This window comes from Anser brachyrhynchus (genome assembly GCF_964034855.1).
Source record: "Anser brachyrhynchus genome assembly, chromosome: 1".
NCBI classification, from domain to species: domain Eukaryota; kingdom Metazoa; phylum Chordata; class Aves; order Anseriformes; family Anatidae; genus Anser; species Anser brachyrhynchus.
This window is the reverse complement of record NC_137694.1, coordinates 175,927,903-175,944,018: the sequence shown is the minus strand read 5'-3', so window position 1 is coordinate 175,944,018 and position 16,116 is coordinate 175,927,903. Positions and strand designations below refer to the sequence as shown.

The 16,116-nt window shown below is 35.3% G+C and overlaps 1 protein-coding gene across 3 annotated transcripts in view; it reads right to left on the bottom strand.

Annotated features, from left to right (window-relative positions):
• Positions 1 to 16,116, bottom strand: part of DIAPH3 (diaphanous related formin 3) — a 239,336-nt gene that overhangs the window by 202,758 nt on the left and 20,462 nt on the right. For all 3 annotated transcript variants that reach the window (XM_080575719.1, XM_080575717.1, XM_080575718.1), the window contains 5 exons: positions 11,863 to 11,967; positions 5,419 to 5,549; positions 1,083 to 1,157; positions 928 to 997; positions 415 to 551 (listed from right to left, as the gene is read on the bottom strand). In XM_080575719.1, the coding sequence (XP_080431845.1) occupies positions 415 to 551; positions 928 to 997; positions 1,083 to 1,157; positions 5,419 to 5,549; positions 11,863 to 11,967 (518 nt within the window). The remainder of the gene's footprint in view (positions 1 to 414; positions 552 to 927; positions 998 to 1,082; positions 1,158 to 5,418; positions 5,550 to 11,862; positions 11,968 to 16,116) is intronic.

Genomic DNA, 16,116 nt, shown 5'->3' with positions numbered 1-16,116 from the left:
TTGTTCATTTGTTATCTGAAGAGTCGTGCTGCCAAAAAATTCACCTGTTTCAGTATCTCAAGTACAAATGTAGGAGTTTTAAGCATTATTTGTTTCCTTTGGAGACTTTTGTAAGTGAAGAATGACTTACTGGATTACATTGGTTACGACACCTGAAAAGCAATGCTAAAAATCTTCCAGAAAAAAAATGGCTACATAACTACTTTCCATCGAACCAGTTCATTCACATGACAAAAAGTCTTATTGATATGACCATAACAAAAATTACAGATAAAGGTATTTTCAACAATGACAGCATAGTACAGATATTACTTTCAAACGTAAGTTGAAAAATTCAGCGTTTCATTTAGGTGCAATTATAATTTTGGATATCCTAAAATCACTTAACTATTTCTGGCTAAACACAGTACTTACATGCTTTCTTCTCCAACAATGCACATTGCAGAAAGGAGTTTAACTATATCAGTCATCATACTAGTTTGCTTGGGATCAATTGCTTTGATCAGCAACAAAAGGCTCCTCTCTTCTCCCAGAATTCTTTCCAATCCATACTAAACAACAGAAAAATGGTTGTAAGAAGAGTTGGAGGGAAACCAAGTGACAATACTGAATACCAAGCAAAATGTAACAGCTCCCTCAAGTAAGTATTTCAAATGACATTTAAACCCTTCAAATAATTAAAAAAATAAATGAGGAAAAGGTGCAAAACAAGTCAGTCATTCTGTAATAAGAACAAACATCAGCATCATAAGTTTACACTATTATCAGAGTATATTGCTGTAGAGGAGAAGTAGCAGAATGATCTTCAAGCCACAACTGACAAATAAGTTGCTTCTCCAAACTGCACAGGCTTACCTATATTGATCATTTACATCATCTGATTGAACAGCAGTAATTCAAATTTCCAGATTAATGAAAATCCCATACCTTATTGTTCATGAAGGCTCTCAAACATTGTATAACCTTATGCTGACTCCTCTTCACAACTTTGTCCTGGCTGAATGAATTTAAAAAAAATATGGTAATTAAATGCTGATTATGTATTAAGAAAAGCTGATAATTTTATAGAAAGACATCCTTACTGTTTTGTCTCAACCAGTCTTTCCAAAACGTCCAACAGCAGCCCCAGACCTTCTCGGCCAAAGTTTTCAACCCAGCTACAGGGAAAGAGACATTAAAATGATTGATACTTCAAAGACTAATTACAATAAATGAAAATTTTCAGGATAAACAAAAGCAGTATAACTGGATCATTTTAAGATCAACTCTTTACTGAACTGAGGATCAAGATACATTGCATTCACTCATTGACCCAATTACATTAAAAAAATAAAAATGACAGTATCCATTAAATTTTTTAATTTTATTTTAAAATGAACAGTTATACTCTCTTTGGTAGAGAATTGTAATTATTGAAGATCTTGCAAAAGAAGAGAAGAAAAACAACAATTTCTATGACTCAATGTTCTAGCACCTCCCAGAAAAGTTAGAATATAACCAGAAAAGGCAGAGAAGGAAGTAAATACCTAAAGGAATTGCAGAAATGGCTGCCTGAGATATTAATCTATATGAATACTTCCAAGAGAATGCTACAACAACAGGTAATTTGCTCTTGTCAAAGCTATCTTTGGTGGGGTTAAACCTGGGCAAGTTGTTTCTACACCTGACAACTGCTTCACATTCGCGTTTACTATTGGTCAAAACGTCTCTTCTCTGTAGAGAAGTACTTCTATGAAGTCCTTCTCCTCAGTGGCTGACAGCAGTACTGCAACCATCCCTTTGACAGTAGCTGTTGATCTTGCTGAAGCAATAAAGTTTGATCAGTTACCTAACCATACGTTTCATGGACAACACTATTATTTATAGTCATAGCAGTAGGCATATTCTGCTCTTTGCACTTCATTGTCATTTAAGGGAAGGTGATACTTGAAGACTCATCTCTTTCCATAACTGGCAGGAAATACTTCCTGACACACTGTCAACTTTCCATACTACTGCCATAAGGCAAGTCCTTGGATCTCTTATTACTGTCTTTGGCCAACAAGACAAAGTTATTTCATAATGGATCTGTCTTGCATACTCTTTCTGTTTCCACTGTTAAACTACCATACTACTTTTAACTATTAACTGGTTAGAAAAACATCTCTATCTAGAACATATATAGCTAGCAAGACACAGATGCAATACTTTTCACCATCCCCATCATCAAAACACATATTCTGTTGGGGGTGTCGTAACAATAGTCTCTCTGAATTCTTTACATTATTACTTTTAAACAGTTTAAGCTAAGGAAATCCCTTGTCATGTACTAAAAAAAAATGTAAAAAGGGAGCAATCCATGCGTAATGTCAGAAGTTCAACGTCATAAAGAGGTTGATCAGAATTAGTCAAAAAATTATCATGTTCACTTTACTTGCAGTATAGCCTCTCCATTGTTTTGTTTTGTCTATTTACACACACCCCATACAAATTATTGATTATTGGCTAAAATTTAAGTATTATTACAGTAATTAATTATTATAATTTCACTTTTTAATAATAACTGGAATAATGAAATACTTCTATAATAGTGGGATCTTAGCAATAACAAATAACAAGCCATTCTGTTGGAAATAGCACAAGGTAGATGCAGCAGCTCTTTTGAAATACCATGTACTTCCAATCCCACCACAGGAAGGGATTAAAATGTTCTTTGCATCTGCTAGACACAGAACTGCAATGCACCTAAAATTATAGATAGAACCAGATGAGATGCTTTTATATGTTCTTCGTATACGCCTAAATATATATGAAAATAGGTTTTTTCCTTCCCAGATTGGTGTTTTGTTCTAAACACACGATGGCAAACAACCATCAAGTATTTTGAGTATAACTGGCCATATCTGATCTAAAAATGATCCTCCTAGCTGTTTCTGAGCACATTTTGTATTAGAATTGTGAGCAGCCACTTTGTCATATGTCCAGCGGTTGAGAACACTGAGAATGATTTAGTACATAAAATACTGCAGCATTATTATTGTCCTTTCCTCTGCTTCCACAACAGCAGAACAAAGATTACTTACACCATCCACAGCCAACACAGCTTTTTGTTAGTCTAACAAAATACCAAGCTATCAGTGCCCCATTCTCAAATTATTTAAGAAAAGTTCTCTTAATGAAAATATCCAAATTTGTTGCAACTGTTATTCAAAAGGAAAAGCAACAATTGTAGATAACTAGTTATCTGTACTATTATGTTATTTGTAATACTATTTAGCTGTAGTACAGCTAGATCTCCGAATTACTTTTTACCAACTGTGTTGGGACCTATGAGGTAATAACATCCTATTTATTTACCTGAAGAACAGTGATCAAGATCAGTGGATACATTTCACTCTTGAAGCTTTCTTTTTTTAGTGATGGGAAACAAACACTATTTTTTGCACTAAGCCATAGATTTCGATTTTTTTTTTCAAAGTACCAGGATCAAACTATTTAACAATACCATTTGATTCTGATTTTCTCTGTGAGCTAAAAATATGCTTTCCAAAAACAATTAATTGAAAACAATGTTGTGGAACCTGATCTTAATTATCAACTGGAATGTCAAGAAGAGTTAAATTGATTAAAATAAAATATTTGGAAGAAGATTTTTTTTTAAGTATATATTGTCAAAAAAGATTACAGCCCAGAAATGTGAATATCTGCACCCAATAAACATCAACGTTCATGGGGTTACTCATTATGTTCTAATGTTACTCATTAGAAAGAGTGGGCATGTGCTTTAAAAATGTTGAGCCTGCAAGTGTTTATTATGGAGAACAGTGCACTGCCATTACATTTCTGCTGTTTTTTAAGAAAGTCCTAATGAACAGCTTTTTTGTTTTTGATTGGTTGGTTGGTTTTTGTGTTTTTTTGTTTGTTTGTTTTTCTTAAGACTATTTAAAATGCTCTGTTTAAGTCTAGTGAGGTCTATCTTAACAGTCTTTTTTGCCACCAGTCTATATATCGGAAGACTGTTTCAGAACCCCTATGTTCTTGTGGTTGGGATCCTTTATTTGATTTGTAGACTAAAATGTGTTCATGGACAAGCAGTATACATTTTTTTGCAACACTGATGCCTACTGCTGTTTTTACAAGCCACTGTCACTCTCCTTCCAATTCAGACCTATTCTTAGGCCATATATCCATTAAATTCCTAACGAGTTCTACTCCAACATAAGCATCGTATGTTCTTTCATATAGGAGGATTAACTTTTCTCTTGGTGTGTGGGAAAAGGGCAGCAAAGGGGATGACACTCAAAAAAATGAAATGATCCAGTTGTATCAAGAACAGAGAGGAAAGCTTGCTCTAAACTTAAGAGCACATATTTCTTACAATTTGCGTTTCTATTCCAGACACATTACTTCTGCAGTTAACAACCAAAGTTTTCTTTGTTAAATCAACACAAGTGTAAGTAAGAGATGCCCTAAGCTGTTGTTTGTTTTGAAATTAAGAAGGGAATGAAACACTATATCAAAAAGTAGTTTCACATTCATGGAAGAAGTGCAGTATCTACTGTAAGACCATCTGTCAGAAGAACTCAGGTTGATTCAAAGTATATTTCTTCCACGTGGACCTATATATATTTTGAACAAGACAACCCAATCCAAAACCAAATGAGGAGAAGTAAAGAAGCAAGTGCCCATACAGAGGACAACACATCAATAACTCTGCCAAGCGAACTGCAGAAAGAAGAAAATTGTCTAATCCTCTTAATCACATACCATCATAAGCATCCCCAGCAGTTCATTTGTATTATTTTACACTAAAACAAAAACACTTCAAAAAATCACGTGTTCAAACAGTGGCTTAAATAGATGATCTAAAGCAAAAAGCTATAAATTAGAGTAAAATTGTGTAAATTATAGAGCATAATAGAATAGAATAAAATAGTATAAATGTGTGTGTATATTATACGTATATTATGTCTGTATATATATATATATAAATAAAATGTGTGTGTATATATGTATGCATGAACCTATGTTTTTTGGCTAAAAATCTTACACAAAGGTGCCTATCTCTCATTATTGATCACCCTGACAAAGTAAATTACAAGATTAAAGAATTGAGAACATTCCAAAAAGAAAAATGAAGAAAACTTTTTACTATTTAGCACAAGAAAACAGTGATCTGCTCTGATCTGTACTTGTTTCACATTCTCTTAGAATTACTTTGTACAGATCAGTGACGTCTACTTAAAAACAGACCTGCAGAAGATACATGATCAATGCAGAAAGAAAAAAGGTACAATCGTTCATTAATACATACACATTCATTACCCAGAAAACCTTGAAACATGCACATCTACAGAGCCATTAATTTTAATCCATGAAGAAATAAAAATGTGATCAATCTTTGCAAAATTTGTTAATGACGTTCAAATTCTGTATTACCTGACAGGATTACTAGTCAAGGACACACGAAGTGATTCTAAGCAAGTGACTAGTCTTTCATCTGTTGACCCAGATTTTAATTCCTGCATAAACTCTTGGGGTGAAATCTTCCGACGGTTCTTGAGACTTCCCTGAAACACAAAAAATGCATTCATTTTTTATTTGGTACACTTGAATAGATTACTAATAGCTAACCTTTGGTTTCACTCCTTAAAATAATAGGAAAAATATTTTAGCCCTAAATCAGTAAGTATTTGTTGTCCACCTACTATGTATGCTGAATGCTGACTACATTTTTGTGGATTTATGATCAAGTTTATGACCAGTAGTCAAAAGCAGCAGACAACAAATGTATGCATCATGCATACTTGGTGAAATACAGTTTTTGTAATGCATGGATTCTGTTTATGCATTGCAAACACCTTAATTTTCAATTCTCAACTGAAGACAAAAAGATTCTGAGTTATCACAGGGCAAGTGTCCAGACAGGTCACTGCATCCATATAAGAATACAGATAGAAGAACTTGAGCACCAGAAGAGTCTTCAGGATATTACTGTGGTAACTTGAGAAAAAAAAAAAAAAAAAAAAAGGACTTTTTAATAAACACTGAAGTTCTAAACATAAATCCCAGCTCTTCACTAGTTGCATTTGCCATCTGTACAAAATGCAGTGCAATACAAATATGACTTGATGCCATAAAATAATGACTTCAAGATGAGAATTTACTCCACATTTGGGTTTGGATTTTGCCTTGCTTTTGGGGTTTTGGTCTTTTTTGGTGGGTGGGGAGGCAAATGGGAACATGGAGAGCTAGCAGATAGAAAACAAAATGCAATGGTAAGTTACTGCAACACTACATAAGCAGTTTAGCTTTGTGAAAGCCAAATATTTCCTATTCTAAGCAATACAGGTTGAAAGACTGACTGATTCATCATTGCATCTGTGGTGTCAAATGTTGCTTAAAGTAAGTTCACGATATTAATGACTTGTCTGGAGGATATAGAATATCCAACGTTTCAAAGAAAACAACAGTTATACTGAACCAATGAAGCCCTACAATTCGCAATTAAAACTGCAAATCTAAGAGGCATTGACCTATTCTTAAGGGCATTCCCTCCCCTCCTCCCACCTTTTTTTTTTAGCAGCACAGACAAAATTTGTAGACACTGGAAAATAAGTTTACTCCACATAATTCCTACCTATGACATAATGATAGATATATTTCTTAAAAAAAATAACTAAATTCAAAAAAAAAAAACATCAACAGCAACAAACAAAAAATGGTACACAACCTATATTTGGGTAGATCCAGTTTGATCTGCTGGAAAGACTCCCTTTTCTGGGAGCAGAGGAACATTTCTGTGTGAAATATGCACTATTCTGTGATATGGCATTAAAGACAGTTACTTGATAATACTTGATTATATAATAAACCTGACTTGGCTTAAAGCAGAAAATGAAGAGAATTATTGCAGTGCAATAATAACTTGAAATTATCCACCACAAAAAGTGAGACGGTCTCATTATACAGAGCCTCATATAGAAGATATTTTCTTATTTTGGTAGATCCTCAAGAAGTGCTGAAAGCTATCATTTCCTGCTCCTGAAAGCAAAACATCATGAAAAAGTTTCTGGAAGAGGTGAAATCAAAAATTGGGAAGACTAGTTCACAGACCAGACAGATGTACTGCTGTGCTGACATTCAGAAGGCTCTCAACAGGCAGGAGAAATAGACAGAGAGGGATCTCATGGAGTTCCACAGCAGGAAATGTACCTAGGGAATAACAGTGCCCAGGAGGTCCTGGTGGATAACTAGCTGACCACAGGGGAAGAGCATCACTAGCTGGTCTAGGAGGGTCATCCTTCCCCCCTGTTCAGAATTGGTGAAACACATTTGGAACGCTGCGTCCAGTTCTGGGGCCCTCAGTACAAGACAGACTGGGACACGCTGGAGTGACTCCAGCAAAGGCTCATGAAGATAGTAAAGGGACAGGATCCTCTTAAGTATGAGAAGAGGCTGAGAGAGCTAGAATTGTTTAGCCCCAAAAAGAAAAGGCTACGGGTAATATTATGAATATGTGTGAATATTATGAAGTATTTGACTGGAGGGAGTAAAGCAGGAAACTTGCCAAGGGTGCCCAGTGAAAGGACAGAAGGCACAAACTGGAATACAGAAAACTGTAAAGACATAAAGACCACTTTTTTTTTTTTTTTTTTTTTTAAATATACTGTGAGGGTGGTCAAGCACTGAATAGGTTGCCCTGGCAAACTGTACAGTCTCCACTCTTAGAAACATTAAAAAATGAACTATACAAGGGGTTGGACAAGACAAACTCTAGAGGTCTCTTCATCATTCTATTCTGTTTCTGTGATAATGGAACATTGAAGGCTATACTACTTCTCTGCTCCAATTATATTTCCTCAGACTTATAAAAATGGATGTTCCCAATGCCAAAAAAAAAGAGTACAGTAAGGAATCTCCATGAAAAATAGCAAGCCATTTTATTTTGGTATACCATATGTAATAAATGGAATGTCATTCCAAACATTCCTCTGAATTGACAGAGATCCATAACTGCTCAAACATGAGGGTCAATTCCAATAAATGTACACCACAAAAAAGTACATGAGAGACTGGAGAGTGTTAGAATCAGAAATCGAGGGAACCCAGACAAGAATAATCCATAATAGAAAATGTTCCCACAAACAAAAAGACTCAATGTTTTAAATTTTCTTTCATGTTCTGTGGTTAGTTCATAGCTACATAATATTCAGGTTAAAAGTTGCTAAAGAAAGGAAATTTACTTGAACCTCTTCAGATAGTCTCCAGATCCAAGAGTTATCAGTGTGCATTAGTAATGCCAGAAACTAAACACCTTAAAAAGCCACCTAGTTGGCAAATTTATTCCATAAACTAGAATGCTTCCAAAATCACCCTCCTCGCCAAGATGGTGTAATAACTTCTTTCCGTCAGGCAAGAAAGCCCAGCTCCCTGATAGCTTCGACACAGCTATATTTAAAGAAGAAGGAAGAAGTAACTGGAGAAAATCTTGAAGCCAAATGTAGATCTCAAAAAAAAATCATACCATTAAGAACTGAGTAACAGACTTGGTAAAACATGAAAGGTAAAAGCAATTACACTATAAGTTGCATAAAACACTACAAATTAACTGCCTAAGGTGTATCACTGACAAGGGCTGCTGTCTGATTATTCAACAGCTTGTATACAGAGCACATGCTGTTACAATACATGCCCAACCATTTTAAGAATAGACAGTGTATATCCCTGAGGCACAGTCTGTGGAATTTCAGATATAGCTGTGATATAAGGGGGAAATTTAAGTCACATCTGTGGTGTAACGGTGGGTCAGGGCTATGCTTGTGTGCATACGCAGCACATACAGTTCCCTGGATCTCCCCAGCTAGTCTCTGAGAAGATGAGATAACGGACTGACTACAGACAAGATGGCCAACCGCACTCCTAGCAGCCATCACAACAAAGCATTTGACTGAATGTTGCAGGAGCTCTCCAGGTGGGAATTTCAAAAAGTTCCAGAAATTCTCCTGGCAGCTCCTGCTGTGCATAGACTAATTGATAGGCACTGCTTGTATGCCTAAGCATATGGATTAACATCCTGGGTGGTGAATCTGTCATTTCCAGTGACATCCCCCAGCAGTTCTTGCTGTAAAATTGACCAAGTTGGATATAGCTAAGACATTTATAAATAGGCAGTAAAATTGCTTTCTTTCAATGCAGAAATGGTCATATAGGACAGTCATATGGACAGGTCATAAAGTTAAGATAATTAGAAGATGTTTTGGAAGTAATTTGGAAGTAAGAACTACACATGAAGAGGTCACAGGGAAAAAAAGGCCCAGCCAGACTAAAAAAATTTACTGGAATGACAATTCAGGGAGTCTCATCTGACCTATCCAAAGACATCATCCCAAGCAATGGAGACTCACATCAGCACCTGGCCGTCCTGTTTCAGATTCACTACTCCACCTGAACATTACCCTCTGCAAAAGATGCCAGTAACCCTGCAAGTGTGTGCACAACGTATCCACAGTACCAAGCACCACTTATCATTCATAGTTACACCACACAGCTCTGCAACATAATAAGAATATGATACATCTGCTGCTGCTCAAGTAAAATGAGAACTGTAGTTGGTACCAATTGTGAAACTGATTATATTAGCTATATTTCTGCATGGGAAAAGCTGCTTAAGTTCAAAATGCTCGAGTTAACTGAGAAACAGGAAATATCTTGAGGCATCAGTGCCTCTAGAAATTTAATTGCTCAACTGAAGAACTGTGGTCTGTGAGCAGATGCAGTATGAAGTCAGCATTAATTAATTCAGTTACAACATTACAAGGGAGTAAGCTGCACAACAAAAATGAAATCTCGTGAAGAAAACTCACTTTAAAAACCCAGTCTGTGTGTGTTTAACATACAGAGCAGTCAAACTTAAGGCAGGTTAACATTATGCTGCTTTTATTTCCACTTGAGTATTAACACCATAACATGTAAATTGGTTTTTAAACTTTTCTGGGATGGAACATCTTTTCATGTGTTTATATAGCACTTTAAAATGTGACACCGTTTCTGACCTCAGATAATCATAGTACATACAAACAACTACAAAAATACTGAAAATACAGTGGGGACTACAATCTCAACAACAGACAGAACCACACCACATTTGGTAGATGAGAATGCACAGCCTGTAAACACAACTGTTGTCCCCTCTTTTGACTGCTTCCTGATAAATAAGACATGACACCATAGCAGACAGAAATTTCATTCAAGACTTTCAAGCCCTGATGGTTTAAGCAGTATGATATATATCTCTCAGGTGATAATGTTTTTAAAGGAAGAAATAAGGCTTCATCTAAACACAGTACTTTACAAGAAAACAAAAATGTACTGGCAGAATACTCTGAAGTACTTGTGCAGAATTATTCCAAGCATGCAATTTATATTATTGTTCAAATTTTCAGTAAGTACTACTAGTACCTCATACAATGAGATCATTCATTCTTAACAATTCTTCTCCAGGAGCCTCTTAAAACGTTATAGAGACTGATGAACACAACATGCTTACAGACATACAGAAGCACACAGTCAGCTAACTGTTTAAGAAGTTTCTAAGCAAAGTGGAGTCAAATGAATGAGCCCTGGACTATGCATGTCAGTAGAACTCTGGTTATTTACAAGCAACTTTCTGAGTCCTGAAGTGATGGATTCATTTTAGACATCTCGTGCACAAGTGGAGGTAGCTCACAGTTTTCTATACATAAATAAGCACCTGAGCATAGCCTTGCTTAACCCAGCGTAATCTCTACATACATCAGCAACAGAACCAGGTTTTGAGAATACTGGAAAAGAGTTCTTCACTTCTGAGAAAGCCTGATGCTGAAGTCAATGACATTCTTAATGTTAACAGTCTTTGTAATAACGACTGCTTTAAATGAAACCTGGTAAGAGCTCTGTAGAGGGGTTGTAAATAAGTATTTTTGTCCCAACATAAGACAGCTTGGCATCTATCTCCTTAAAGTTTAAGAAATATGAACTACCAAAGGATATTACTATGGTGTTACTCATAGGAAGAGAGACGTGAGATAGGATTAGTTATGCATAATATTCAGGAGTCTATTCAGCACTTCAGCTCTTCTGAAAGTTTGACACCTCTTTCGTCAAGTCAAGGTACACTGAAAGTTTGCAAAGTGCCAAGGGCATGCAGCGCATTATTCTTTCCAGACAGAGAAGGCACCTGGAGAGTACAATACTGCTGAGGACTGAAAGAGAACACTGGCAACAAAGAGTTCACAAGGGAGGTGGTGGGAAAACGGGAGTTTCCCATCCCAGCAGCTCCAGCACTAGGCTGAATTCACTTGAAGCACTACTATATCAAACAGCTGAATCTGTGCCTCACAAAAACACCTCCTCCCACTTACTGGGTGGCTGAATTATTATGTTACTATCTAGACCTACTATTATGTTACTTTTTAGACCAAACAATTTAACTCTTAGAATGAGTGTGGAGTTTTGGGATATCAACAACATATAAACTTGGCACGTTGTTTTGGGCTGAGAAACGCCAAGAGTGTTGTAAGACTGGCCTAAGTTTCCTGATTTCCCATGAAACATCTAAAAAAGAAAAATAGGCTAACCTTCATAATCTTCTGGTACAAAGGAATTTTTATGCTACAGAAGGACTAGTGGCTCATCTTAAAAAATCTCCAGACAGCTTGGTCCTATACTAGTTATCTTTCATAGCAGCTTGCAAAATTACAAGATAATACCCTTTAAAAATGTTTTTGTCTGAGGAACAAGTTAGTCGGAAGAAAGTAATACGCACACATAGGTTTTTCTCTCCAATAGTAAATAATGTAAACACTAAGTCATGTTTAATGTACTTGGGCAAAATTTACTTACAGACTTTGAAGCAGTGCTAAGATATTGCATCACCATTTCTTTTTTGGTATTAAAATCCTTTTCTCTCAATGGCACTTTCTTGTCTTCATTTAAATTCATATCTTCCTAGAATGGGAGGGGAAAAAAAAGAAACTTTAAATGGCACCAAACAATACAGTTGTTTAACTATAAAAGACTGATTTTAAAAAAGAAAGACACAGAAATATGAACTTGAGCAACTGAAAGTCGTTATAAAAACAACTAAGTTAGATGTTATTAAAGCCATCAAAAAGTTTATCTATCTTCCCCAGCAGCTCATATTAAAAAAAAAGAAAAAAGGCAACTGTGCCAGGATAAAAAAGTGCATCACCACCATTACCACCATAACCTCTTCTTCAAAATCACTTACAATTTCATACACACTGAACTACGGAAAGAAGTCATTTAACACTTGCTAAAAATGTACTTAAACCTGCCTCTTTAAAAAGATCTTTCTAAAGACATATCAATTCTATTTTTTTTTTCCCCTCAGTTCCCAAATACTTAATGCTGGGCAATGGAATCTGCTTTGCCCTTAAAGTAGTTCACAGAATAATATTCACCTTTTAAATGCGTGAGGACCAAATTCTTGATGATTTGATCACAAAAAAAAAACATCAAAACCACTGTCGCATTTCATGCCAGCATAAACCCCCAGGGCCAAAAAGCGCAGAAGCAGAACCGTATTGAAAGCCACTGAGCAGCTCTTCGGTGACTTGACTGATGCAGGGAATTGTAGTGTTGTAGCCTAGGAATGCTCTGATCATTGTAATCAGTTCTACATTTGTGAGAATGGACATTTCCTATCAAGCTGAAGGTAAAAAGGGCATTTAGAAACAATTTATACGCGCACACATGTATGTGCACATACAGCATTATTATGGTCAACCAAGGTTAGCAAGAATTACTGCAGTTACTTTCAGCTGAGACTCATGAGACAAAACCCCACCATCTTTGGCAGGAACAGTGCTACAAAAACAGTGGGCAACAATCTCGATATCAAAGTCCACCTCACCTAGTCAGAAATCTAAGACAAAAAGCAATCAAATTCATTACCTCAGAATTTTAGGAAAGCAAGCTAAAGACCAACATTTTTCAAGACCACTGAAAGTTATGTTTCCTTGTCTTTTCTCAGTTTTCATATTGAACAGGACAGAATCAAACGTTTCTAGAAAGATTTAGAGGTTTGTATAAATCTGAGCTGTGAGAAGATACTGCAGAAAATGCTGGACCCTGTAAGCTGAACGTCTTCAAAGTACAATCAAGGCAATTTCATGTGGATTCTCTCTTTTTTTTTTCCTCCACAAATGTTACCACTTCCTTTCCTGAAGGACTAGAAAAAAGTTCCTCACTTCAGTATAATATGCATTTAAAAAATATCTTTGCTTTTACCTGTAGTGCCAAATAAGCACAGGATGCACGTTGTAAAAAGTTCTTTCACTCAAAAAAATTATAATAGTATAGTCTTTTGCCTCCTTAGCAACTAGTTTACATATTAGTGCTGCTTCCTACATCTGAAAATTAATGCAAAAATCTTAGCCTAAACAAGCTGCAAGAAAGGCCACACGTATTTCCATCTTTCTTCACGGCTGTTCTGTTTTCCAAAATACTGTATCTCCTTGATTAAAAAATCATAGGGAAACTATTTGCTTACGCCCTGATCAAAATTCCAGCAGTACAAAAGGACACACGCTCCTGAATATTTTTTCTTCACATTGATAGTCACATCTTCTCTGCATAGTTAGTTATGAAACTCTAACCAGTTCATCTTTTTTTTTTCTTCTTGTTAATATCTTTCCTATCCACTTCACATGGTATAAGAACTCCCTTGAGGATAACTCAAATGTTCTTAAATCATTTATTTTCTTATTTACCTGGATGTGGAAGAAATAGCTAAGCACTGTGTTTGTCCTCCTGACAAACACAATCCATGAAAGAATGTGACAACTGCCTAATGTAGTACCTATGTACTGAATGTTGCCTCTTAGTAAACCAAATGGTGGAGGCATTAGCCTGAAAAGGAATACTGCACTTTCTAGTTTTTCTTGGATCAAAGTAAAACAATAAACCAGTATGATTTACTTAATGATGGGAAAGTTGGAGTTATCCAAAAACTCTGCCGTGATATTCAAGTATTCAAAAAAATAAAATAATAAAATAATCAGGCTTAAGTATGCGTATATTAAAAATATCGTTGGGATAACGTTTGAGACTCATATGTGTTGGGACAAAACAAAGTAGAAAAAAAAGTTTTATGTATACAACATTTGGAAAAAAAAGGGGATAGTTATTTAAAGTTACTTGTCTATACTAAAGCTTTCAAAAGTCACTGCAGCTCTTTTTTTTTTTTTTTAGGACAAAAAAGTGCACATAATCAACCACAAAAACTAGTGTCTTTAGTACATTAAAATCAAAGTCATCTTCTTCAGTAATCACCTGCTCAAAGGAAAAGCATGTGAATTCCTGTGTTAAAATTCCTGTCTTAAATGGTAATTTGGAAACCTAAATTTTAAGCTTTTAGCAGTTAATTACATAACTAGCCAGGACTTTTACAATTCATCAGTGAGTTCAGACATTAATATATGGTTTTGGATATAAAGCTTTGGGGACTTCTAAAAGGCATTTAAAATAAGAACAGATAAGGAAGATGCTCCTACTTTACAGGCTTTGAAAGAATTTTTGTTTATGAAAAAATATTAAAGAAATGATACATTTTTAAATTCTCATCAACTGCAAGAAAATATTCATGCCTTATCTACAATACCTCCTTAGCTTAAAAATTATGAAAAAAAAAATCAAGTTGGATTGCCAAAAATGCAACGATGTTAGTGTTCTCTCTAGCCTTTCCCTTGTTATCACGGACAGCTATTTCTCATTTCATGTAATGTTACAATTTAATTCTTTACCTTCTATTAAAACGCAGAACAACATATTTATGACAACTCTCATCACCAGGCAACATATCCATTATGATATGCACATGACAGGCCGTACTCTAAAACAACTAAAATCAAGTCCATCTTGGCATTAACAGATTTTATTTATTGGAACTTGCAGGAAAAAAAAAAGTCTTTGGAATTCTGTGCCTCAAGATTCCTTTCCACAGACATACAATTGTATAACAATACTGGCCTCAAAAGATAACATATTTTACATATATGTGTAATAAGGTTAGCTGGATTTTATTTAATACTTAAATTGCATTTTTAAAGCTCATATAAATCGAAACGTAAGAACACTGAAACCAAAGTATTCAGTTAAAGTTTCGCAAAAATAATGGCTAGATCTTTTTCGACATTTTCTAAGACTTATCACATCTTCAGTACCTTGCCTGCAATATGCCAAAGGTTCTCTTTCATAATAAAATCGAAATCCACATATATACTACGTAAAGGGGAAGGGAAAAGAAGAAAAGCTTTTTGCATTTGCCTGTAGCTACTGCAAAGTTCATTCTTCTGTTTAAAGTAGTCTAGCATTTCTTTCAGATTTGCTCTTTTAAGTTTTCTGAAAAATAACTCCTGAAGGTATTAAATAAACAAGAGAAAACAACAAGCTTCTCTTTCTTGCAGAAAATATCCAATGTCTAATCACATTAGAAAAAAAAAAAAAGAAGGCAGGGAAAGTTAAGAAACCTAAACATATTCCATAATCCTACAATCCTAATGTAACGGAGAGTTTATTTATAGGAAATATTCTGCCCATATGTGCAGTAAGAAGTCATTTCTTGTTTTTGTTTTTAACAAAGGAAATATCACTAAAGCAATTGAATTTTACAGGTTAGAAGTATATAATGGCACAAAGGGCATGTCAGATGTGGCTTAATTTTCAAAAAGTATTCCAACTCCATTCTTTTATTTCCTTTTAAATCATTTAAAGTTATTCTATGGGTGAGTGATACTTCTCTGAAAAATAAGAGTCAGTCATTTCACATGGTTATCTTCCTCATTGCACTAACCAGAAATGAAAGGAGCTAAACAGTTAATAACTAGATTCAATGCTGTGTTTGTATAAACTTTTCCGTAATTTCATCATCAAAATTTGAGCTCTTTCATAATTTCAGCCATCAAAACTTCACAGGATGCCTGTGCATAACCTTTTGAGAAAACGAAGCACTGTGCATCCATGAAAACTGAAAAGGTAAAGTAATTCATCCCATGAAACGCCAGAATTTAGAAGCTGCTCCCTTCAGTACTGACCAGTTGACTACTTTTATTCTGGGCAAAAGTACCTCTAAAA